At 51.0% G+C, this 10704-nt stretch overlaps 1 protein-coding gene across 5 annotated transcripts in view; it reads right to left on the reverse strand.

The window, feature by feature from the left end:
- Positions 1-9894, reverse strand: part of QRICH2 (glutamine rich 2) — a 52641-nt gene extending 42747 nt beyond the window's left edge. For 2 of the 5 annotated variants that reach the window (XM_075119306.1, XM_075119305.1), the window contains exons 1-2: positions 8931-9892; positions 1369-1473 (exon numbers count right to left, since the gene is read on the reverse strand). In XM_075119306.1, coding sequence (XP_074975407.1) covers positions 1369-1473; positions 8931-9452 — 627 coding nt within the window. In that variant the 5' untranslated portion in view covers positions 9453-9892. Of the gene's footprint in view, positions 1-1368; positions 1474-8930 lie in introns of all 5 variants that reach the window. The other 3 variants (XM_075119308.1, XM_075119307.1, XM_048818039.2) reach the window with 2 other exon arrangements.
- Positions 9895-10704: the final 810 nt, after the last annotated feature.

The raw sequence follows: 10704 nt of genomic DNA on the forward strand, positions 1-10704 counted from the left end.
ACACAAAGGTGAATGCTTCTCAATCCCACCTGCCCCATGGGCACCTGGAGACGGGAACTCCGCAGACTCACTTCACACCCATCAGCCGTGTTTGTCACCTCGCTGGGATCCCTTGTGGAGGTCCTGAGCGCTGAATTTTTACCTCCTGGCTGCAGCATCAGCTCATGTTACCTGAGCCAGGCAGTTGGCTCTGCTGTTACAGGCCTGGCCGCCCAGCATGGTTTCCCCAGGCCTTGGGAGTACAAACCCCATTCCCTCTGCTCTGGCGCTGGTTAACTCCTGGGCGGAGTGCTCAGGAACAGTAACAAGGCTCTAGGGAAGGGAAGGCCTGAGAGTGTAGGTGAGCCCAGTGCATGACTCCCCCACCCGTTACTCCCCAGCCAGATCGACTCAACCACGCGGTTGGTGTGGGGGACTGGCACACAGCTCTGTCTGAATAGCCAACTCCCCAGTGCCCATGCTCAGCTCAGTTCTGACTTGCATCCCGCCCTGCTGTCCCAGGCCTGGGCTCCCCATGAGCCACACTGCCGACGGACTTCAGCCCCAGCATCCCCTGCTATTCCCTTCCTAGCTCTGCCGATGCGTCTCAGTCCCAATGCCTCCTGCCATCCCTGGCCAGCTTAGCTATTGGCTGTTTTTGCACGCGGAGAGCATCTGTCCTCTGGCAGCATCTCTTGCTCCTTCCACTTGTCCCATGCCACAGACACCATGCGGGTATTTTAATTGAGGAGGCCAATGTGCAAGCAAAATGAGATATTTTACATGGTGAACTATGGATTCTACCCCCTCTTCTCTCCCCAGAGCAACCCCCTGCCTGCCCTTTCCTGGTATTAGAGTAATAGGGAGCAGCCCTAAGGGTACAAGCTGGTCTTCAGTGCAATTCCCACAGGAGAGGAAAGGTCAGCCAGTCCCCTCTGTCTGCTCTGACCAGCATTACCGCAGACAGACCGAGAGGGAGGGAGAGGAGACATTCTCCCCTACATGTGCAGAGGGGGAACAGTGTGCTCTTATGGGACACTTCCCTTAGAGCATGCTGATCTGCTGCACATAAGCCAGGCACAGACCCGGCCCAAGCAGTTTGTACTCTGAGTTACCCCCAAAACACAGGAGGGGTGGGGAATACTAGCTCATAAAGGCCTGGGGAGTAGCGAGAAGAGAAATCAAGGGGACGGGGACTGCGTTAACTCCCCTTGGAGTTGAGTGCTGCTTGTGGCAGGAGGGAGAGCCCCGCTGAGAGTACATGGCACATACAGCAAGAGGGACTAGGGGATGTCGGTGCCTCAGGGGTGGAAGGAGAAGGCGTGGCACTCCCCTCACCAGAGAGTGTGACCAGGCCAGCTCTGTTCTGTGGGCAAGGGCCACACTCACCGAGTCAAGTTTCTCCTTGATGTTTTGGAGGCCCTCGTTCATATGGAAATTAGCCATCTTCATGCCGTTGACCTCATTCAGCAGATCCTGGAACAGAGCCATGGCCTGGAACAGAGAGGGGAGTGAGTTTAGGGCCACAAGAATACCTAGTATGCCACAGTGAGGATGCTCAGAGGGGCAGCGGGGTCTAGCAAATCGGACAAGGGGCAGGGAGCTATCATTCCCGGCTCTGCCACTGACTGGCTGTGTAACCTGTGGCAAGGCACTCCCCTGATTGTCTCAGTTTCCTTAGCTTTATAATTAGCAGGGAGAATAATGCCCACCTATCTGACAGAGAGCCAGGAGATGGACCCTGTTAGGCGAGCTCCAGCTGCCAACGGAGTGTGGATGGTGGCAAAGGGGCTTGCCAGGGAGCCAGCTTAAACAGGTAGGAGTTGGGGCCATAAGCTTCCAGAACAGAACACAGCAGCTCCACCCAGAGCATCCTTCCCAACAGGGAGCTGGACACAGGGAGGGGCTCAGCAGAACTTCTCCTTTTACTCCCCAAGTAAATAACAGCTTATAATGCATACATTAATTAAGCCTGGCAGCTTCACACCTCCAGGCAGACCAAGGATCTGCTAGATTAACCGAAAGGGTTAAATGAAAGTGCCAGCCTGGCCCTCTCCCCCCACCCCCCCCCGTCAGCACATTTCTTGACAGGGGGTTAATATCACTGCATTGGGTACCTAACTGAGTGTGAACAGATCAAGTGCAGACATGCCCTGAGGTCTATGCCAGGAGACCGTGATGTGTGAGCATTCACTGTTCATTAGCTTGCTGCCTTCCTATTTTAGCTTGGACTCTGAAGACTTCTCCTTCCAGATTTGGGTACTATACGCTTCTCCCTCTGGCACTGTTGTTATGCCCACACAATACCCTTATTCTATAGCTTTTGCCAAAAAACCTGCCTCTGATATACAAATAGTGGGATCAAAAACTTCACTGATGCTGTGCTCAACAGCTGGTGCCAAATACCAGTGAACGGCTTAACTATTCATTAGCTGGACTTAGCCTGTTCACACAGTGCACTTGACCATAGCAGACTCAAACCAGGACTCTCATGGTAAACAGACAACGTCTGCTACAGTAGCTCCATCTCATGGTTAGAGCAGGGGGACAGGAGATTTGGGCTATGCCACTGACTCACCAAACAGCTTGCCAAAGGCCACACAATCTCCTCGTGCCTCAGTTTCTTCATCTGTAAAACGGGGATAGTGATATTTACCTACAGCCACGAGGCAATGATGTTTGGAAAGCACTTTGAGATCAGCTGGAAGCTGCTGGGGATGTTGCAAAGTATAGAAGCAGACTGTGCTAAGCCGCTCACAGCTGGAAGCTGTTCTCGGTATAAGATATGCCAAGTTACGTGAGTTGCCCTCACCTCACCACCTCCGACCTGGATAATAAATGACCCAGGCCACAGTGTTGTTGGCACTGTCCCGCTTTCCCTCTGCCAGTGGACTGGATGCCCGCCTCTCCTTGGAGCTCCAGCGTTAGAGGGTTGTTCCCTTTGAATCCCATTAACCGAGGCTCTCAGCTGTGCAGATCTTTAGTAGGACATTGATCAGGGATCAACCACTCCGCTGGCCCTGTTATTAACAAGCAAAGTTCTACAACAACACTGTGTATCCACATAGCATTGCTCAGTGCGGTGTCTCCCAGGGATTTACAAACAGCCTCATCTCAACCCTGCCAAGCGCAGAGGATATTATCCTCCATTTTACAGATGGGCAAAATGAAGCAACAAGAGGGTCAAGTGACTTGCTCAAGGTCACATGATGACTCAACAGCAAAAGCAGGAATGGAACCCAGGTGTCCAGGCACACGTTCTAACTATTAGAGCCCCCCCCCCCCCCCGTCTCCCAATTAATGCTGAGCACTTCTGAAGATTAAAATGGCCAGGTATTAGATACACACCTATGACAAAAAAAGATGATTAAACAACAGGAGCAACTGGAGAGTTACATTCCCTGGGGCTGAAGGGAGATCCACTTACTCAAAGTGGTGAGCAGTTACCCATGTGGGTAGCCAATTAACCCCCGGCAGAGCCAGCACAAAAGCTATTCATCCTTTGCAGTCCCACTTAAACTCTCAAAATAAAACTTAAGTTGTACATCGGTCTTGAGCTGGGTCTGCTGCATGGGCTTGAGTTCCACCCCATTGTATGGGGCTTATGAACTGGCCTCGCAACACCTGGAAATTCCAATCTCTTGACCAGAAAATTTGTTTTCTTTTATCTTGGGGTTCTGTGCTGTCACCCAGCACTCACACTGATGTTTTATTTCCATTAACTCAGCACAATCCACAAAACCATTTAAAAAAAGAAAAGGTCAGACCCCATCCTACAAGGTGCTGAGCATTCACAATTCTCATTGGCTTCACTGAGGATGCTCACTCAGCAGCCAGCTGCCAGCTCTCTGTGTCTCACAGAATGGGGCCCTTATTTCCTAGCTGAAATATTACTCTTGGATCAAACCAGCGGCAAGCCCGGTTTACACTTAGATGGCTTAAGATATCGGCGCTGTACTCAAACTGACGGGAAACATCGACTCTCTCGCAAATATTCGATCGTTCAGGAGATGAATTGGAAACCAGAGCCCAGCTCCCACAGATCACAATGGGGATGCTTCGGTTTTTTATTTAACATGACCCCTCCCGAAGCAGCACTGGCAAATCATTGAACATTTACGGCCTGCCACATTGGACTGTAGGAGCTGTGCTATGTGAGCCTGGGCGCTGATGTAATGCCCTGAGAAGGAGCAGAAAAGGCTCATTCTCTCATCAAAGCAGCTCCATTTCCCTCCCACTATGCTCCACGAAGGGATGAATAATTCAGCCGGGACTTGCTTTAATCTTGTGGCTCAACTCTTTCCCTACGACCACTGCAATTGCTCCTGCTTTGGAGGCATTCTTTGGGCATGGCTTTTCCTTTCACATTTGATCGCTATCCTAAAGACAGTCAGCTAGCTCCTGAAGCACGGCTCACTAGGCTCTGCTGGGTACGTGCAAGATACACGCTGGCCGGCCTCCACGACAAGGTCTGCTCCCCATGCTGGTCTAGAGCAGACAGTCCCCGCTTCTAGGGTGACCAGATGTCCTGATTTTATAGGGACAGTCCCAACATTTGGGGATTTTTCTTATATAGGTGCCTATTACCCCCCACACTCTGTCCCGATTTTTCATATTTGCTATCTGGTCACCCTACCCACTTCCGAGACTGTCCATTTCAGCCAACCGTTCCATCAGCAAACACTGCTAATGAATAGGGGCGGCGTTCTCCATGCCACACGAGGCCTGCGCATCACCCACGTCCTCAACATAAGCGAGGCTAGTCCCACTGCACAAGGGCCAGTTGCCTCCTCAGAGCATGTTCATAACTTTCTCCATCAGGGAACGGCTGCTGTGTTTAGATCACACAAACAGATGTATAAAATATGAGGTACTCATTTTGCACGGCAGGGAACAGAGAAGGAGGTTCACCTATCACAATGTGTTACCCTTGTAGACATGCTATCCGCACCAGGAGCTCCCTCTGTGTGGCAAACGCTCACAGCTCTGCATAAGAGGCAGTACTTAGGAAATTAACATCCCCCGCCGCCCATTGTGTCACACCCTCTTCACCTATGCCAAAGCTTTGTTTAGACCTGCCAAGGCCACAGCCCAGCGGGCTCCCCAGTTCAGTGGAGGACTTGGAAGAGTCCCAATTTTGTGGAATTGTCCTAGGCATAACATGGAACTGTGAGGCCAAGGACCATCCAGGTGCATCGATCTGGTCCCTAGGCAGAACCAGCTGAGCACAGAACAGGGAGAGCCCTGTTGACCTGTTCTGGGATGAGACCTAGCAACCAGGTCCTCCCCCTCCCAAGCACCCTGTACAGGAGAAAGGAAGGGGAAATCCATTGTCCAGTCACAATGGAGAAAAGGAGGAGGGATTGGCCGCGGGGGGTTGTGTGTGGAATGTAGGGACTGCAATAACCACCTTGTTGAGCTCCCCGCAAACCCTAAATCCTACCCTGACTCATGCTGCATGAATTTTGGACTGTGATGGGAGCTGGAAGGGCAGAGCACCTCCAAACTACCATAGTCAGTATCCTGCTGAATATGCAAGACAGAAGCAGTAGGATAACCAGCACCTGATCCTGTGAGATGCTGAAAGCCGTGGGAAATGAGGGCACACAGCACCTTTGTCCATCTTTTGTTAATATCTGTTTAACTCAGATGCATGAGAACTACCTGGGAGAACAAGAGGTCTCTGCTAAAGAGTCAAACCCTTAAACCCTTCGATGAAGGACTTAGAAAGGTCATAATCCACACTGAGGACCTCCAATGAATCCTCTCGCAAAAGCACAGACTTAAACATGTTTGAGATTTCTAAGAGGACGGCAAGCAGAAAAACTCACATTTTCACCCCCCTCCCCTCGCCCCCAACCCTTCAGATCTTCTTTATCCATACTAAGCAAGCAAAACAGGCCCAATGCCCCCAATTGCCCTCCCCCATTTGAATATTACCTCCCCTTCATCACCGCTCCACATACATTTAATTATCACTCGGCCAACCCTACACATTTAGCTCTATACATCTTCCTTCTGAGTCAGCTCCTCCAGGCCACGGGTCGGTTTTTTGTTCTCCCAATTCCCCCTAGTTTGTAACTGTCCTTCTGGGACTAAGGAACCCAAAGCTGACCCTAGTATCTCAGTTGTGCTACTGCTGCCTAGGGGGGGGAATATTACACCTCCCTGTTCCATGACACCTTTGTCCTTTCTATGGTCACATCATATTGATTGGTCCAGGCTGCACTGCCAGGGCATCCCATGAGTTGGAATGTGCAGAGGCTGCTCTAAGAAGAACAAGTTATTCCTTGTGCCCGCATAAGAGGCCACTTTTCTCCCCTCTTTTTACTCCCCCTGCCCCGATTTTCAATTGCAGCACAGACACTCCCCTTCTGGTGGGGAAAATCCCCAGGACTTTCCCCTATTGAACCTGTGCAACATGCTGGTATCCTTGGTCTTAGAACAGAACCGTGGGTCTCTCCGGCACACCACTTCAGCTCCTTAGCCAGCCTCCCGCCTCTTGGAATGGCAAGAATTAACTTGGCAACACTACAACTCATCCTGACAGAGAGGAGGAGAAGAAAAAAAAGCTAGAATCTGAACTCAAACCGCCTTCAGGGAGCCCCAGGCTATAAGGGGGATAGCAGACATCCTGGAGGTGATGCTATTTTCCTACAAGAGGAAGGGTAAAAACGACAGCATTTTACATTATTCCTAGTAACTCAGACAGAACAGCTGTACAATCTCAGGCAGCCCCTGGCGGTATCTGTGCCATAGTAGATCTGCCACTAATGCACATGGAGTGGGGAAAGGATCCAGGGGCAGAGGTAAGTCAGGGGACAGAGATGGGGAGAAATATTACTTCCTCGCCCAAAAACCTACAGCATCACATGGCACTAACTTCATCAGGCGAAAGCATATCTGGCAATACATCTGCCATGATTTCAATGCAACCCCTCCCTTCCCTCTGCCCCGACTCCAACGGAAACTGTGTGTGTGATCTGACCGCAGGGTATGACCCCTCAGAGAGGCACGGGTCCAATTTCTTTGAACGCTATTGGAGTTCTTGAATAGAAAATGCCACTTGCACGAGGGGCGGCAGAAATGGGGGTGCAGGTGGGGAGCAGGAACAGGGAAATATTGTGGAAGCAGCTGCCATGAGGCCTGGGAGCCGGAAAGCAGGAAGTGGGACCCGTCGGGGCTGGAGTGAGTCAGGGAGCGGGTAGGAACCCCTGGGCTGGGACCCTCCTTCCCAGCTTAGAGCCAGTTGCTTCCCCCCACCCTGCCAAGTGTCAGTACCCTCTCCTCACTCCCCCTCTTGTCCCTCTGCCCCCCATTTGCAGGGAGCTTTTCTCCCTCCCTTCCACTGTTCACGTCTATAGTTTCCTTGTGACCAAGGACATCAAAGCATTTCACTACATTAAACTAAGCACCCCAACTACCTGTGAACTAGGTAAGTGAGATCACCTACAAGTTCTGGATGGGGAAACTGAGGCACGGCTCAGCCAAGGGCTGGATTTTTAGAGGTGCTGAGAACCCAGTTCAACTGAAGTGAAGAGGAGCTGCAGGGTCTCAGCACTTTTGAAAGCATCAGGTCCTTGAAGATTTGCTAGCGGTCACATAGACTGTATGTGAAGACTGTAGCAAAGCTGGAAACAGAGCACAGAGATCCCACCTCTCAGTGCATGAAACCGTTCTGCCCCTTTAAAGCATACAGCGCAACTGGCAATCAGGGCTGACAAGAGGGAGGGAGAGAGGGAACAATTGTACTGGGGCTCCAAACTCAGCCCCCCCCCGCAAATGACTAATGTCTGTGTAAATAAAGAAATGGGAGGGGTGGAGCCCCAACAAACATGATGTACCAGGCCCCCAAACTTCTCTTGATGGGCCTGCTCCCAGTTCAGGAGTAGCTCATTTGTCAACACCGTCTAAGGGAGGTCTACACAGATCGCTGACAAAGGACAATGAAAGGTCACAAAGAAGAACTCGGGCTCTACATTCCCTAGACTGAAGATAAGATGAATGAAAACAAGAATACACCCTTTATTAAAACTATGGCATGCATTAGATGAGCAACCCCCGATCATCCCCATCCAGCACTTTAATTAAATGGATAGCAGCAATCAGGACTTTATTTCTCTTGCAACCTTAGAGGAATCGGTGCAGAGATGCTCTTGTAAAATTCATGCAACAAGTCACAGCTGTAATACAAACTGCGTAACACCTGGTCATGGTTTTCCCTGTTATCCAGCCTTGAAAATACATGACAGATCACAACCCCCATAACAACATGCAACGTAAATAACACTGGAGGAAACATGTAAAAGATAATTGGAGGCTGGCCTTGGGGATTCAGTAAATATTTCCCTTCTTGTAGTTTAGCTCTAATCCTAACACAGTGAGAGTCTTAAAAATGACTGGATTTCTACATGAGAGACAAGGTGGGAGAGGGAATATCTTTTCTGGGCTCAACATCTGTTGGTGAAAGAGAAGCTTTCTAGTTACACGAGCTCTTCTTCAGGTCATGATTTCCTAGTTTCTTTCATAGGTCCTCTAACCTCTCAATGTCCTTCACTTCAGACACTAATTTACTGTCATTTTGCACAAATTTGGAGTCGTTGCTTATTATTGGAAATTATTTATATCAAACTATAAAATAAATAAAATAATACCACCAACCACTAATACAGAACACAGGTCTGGTAATGAGTGCTATATAAGGAACTTAGAGCAATTATCTACTACTTTTCTTTCAAATGGCTCAGGACCCTTTAGAAGGGTGAATATTAACCACATTTTCTAGGTGGGGAAACTGAGGCACAAAGGGGCAAAGTGAGTGGCTTGCTCAAAGTTGCACAGCAAGTCAGTGGCAGAGGCAAGGCTACAGCATATATTTGCTGATTCTCAGATCTGGGTTCTCGCCACTGGACATGTTGCCTCCTCACAACTTAAGGAATGGAAAGATTTACCTTGGAGATGCCAGTCTCATTAGCTTCTATCTTTTTCTTCATCTGCATCATTTGCCACATGTCAGCCACCGCAGATCCATTCGGAGAGCCGCTCTTGGTCCTCTCCAGCAGGTCTGTCCCAGAAGGCAATTTTTCCAGGGCAGCCATTTGCTTCTCAAGCCCTTGAACTTGTTCCCCTATCCCATGGACCTGAGCCTCCACTCCGTGCACCTGAGTCGCCACCCCAACCACCTTGGCCTCCATGCCATGCACCTGAGCAGCCACCCCAATGACCTTCTTCTCTAAGTCAGCATAGGGGAAGTCTTCTGACGCATCACACTGGCCCTTCGTCTCTTTCTCCTGCAAAGGCACAGGTTCCGGGGGCTTAGGTTTCTCATCAAGCATCTCGGTTTTGACATTCTGCAGGTTGAGTTGTCTAATGATGGCATGGAGCAAAGTGTGGAGGGCATTAAAATTGACCACCCCGATCTCTGGCGTCCCTATGGAGAGGTCAGCCAATTCCAACAAGCTGATCAGAGCCATTGCCCCCGGACTTTAACTCCTGCCTGGTATCTGATGCCGTTACCTTCTCATTCAAAAATAAAGCTGTTTTTTCCCCCCCAAATAGATCTAACGACTTGAGCCCATGGGCTCAAATAAGTTTCTCTTCTTCACCTTGCGAGTTACTAAGCAAACAGTTAAAATCAATCCAGGCTGCTCGATCTTCTTCCCACAAGCCCAGCTCAGCTGCACACTCCATCGAATAGCAATTTCCCGGGGGGAATTTTCCTTCCAGGGACCCCCCCCCCGGCCTTTTTAAAGTTATTTATTTATTGACTTAAATTTCCCTCGACCTCTCTAGGCCTGATGCTCTTGCCCCCCGCCCCCTCCTGGGCTAATGCCCCTGTCTCAGACGCTTGCCGCTGCCATGCCTGACTATGGACAGAAGCAGAGCTCAGGCTGCTGGCAGCCCGGCAGACCCATCTCCACTGGCACACACCAAACCCTCGGTCTCGAACCCGCCCCTTTCGCCCTTCCATTGGTTTCCGAACACACCGCCCCACCGTCGGATTGGCCACAGCGGCTGCCCATGTGCCTTTGTTTACATCAGCGGGTTCTGATAGTTACATTGTAGCGTCTGGAGTTGCTAGGCAGGGACGCAGCGCCCCCTAGACGTTCTGTGGCTCATTGCGCCTGGGGAAGTAGTCCCCCCCCCACCCCAATCCAAGGCTAAACTGAAGCGGCTCTGAAAGGCAGGGAGAAGGGCTGGATTCTGGCCTGGCCCCACTCCTGGCCGGATTTGAAAGGCTAGGGCTACTGGGTTGCAGTGGGCCTTTGCCTCTGCCTGCCTCCAGAAACACATGGGTAGGGAGGGAGTTAATCCGGGGAATGGGCTGGCTGGGGGGGGGGGGGGGGGGGCAGCCTGGCTGCTGAGCTGGGAAGAATGGGCCATGGCAGCTGGAGGGCAGAAAGGGCGTTGGGTAGGCGGTGGAGAGGCTCTGGAGGAGTGGGCAGGGGTGCTGGAGCAATCTGTACAATGGGGGGGGGGGTACTGAGAGCCATTAAACCGAACTGTAAACCCTGTCGATGATGGAAACCACTTCAAGCCATTGCCAGCACCGAGGGGCGTGGGCTAGCTGGGGCTGCAGGAAGCAGGGCCCTAGCTGGTTTAGCTGCAGGGCCACCCTTCGGTAAAACTCGTCAGCCTCTCCTCATTTTAAGGACAGCACAGCAGGCTGTTATGGAGGGTGACCTTAGCCTGAAATTGCTGAGCATGCCAGCCTTTACCCACAGA

This window comes from Caretta caretta, chromosome 14 (assembly GCF_965140235.1).
Source record: "Caretta caretta isolate rCarCar2 chromosome 14, rCarCar1.hap1, whole genome shotgun sequence".
Classification (NCBI taxonomy): domain Eukaryota; kingdom Metazoa; phylum Chordata; order Testudines; family Cheloniidae; genus Caretta; species Caretta caretta.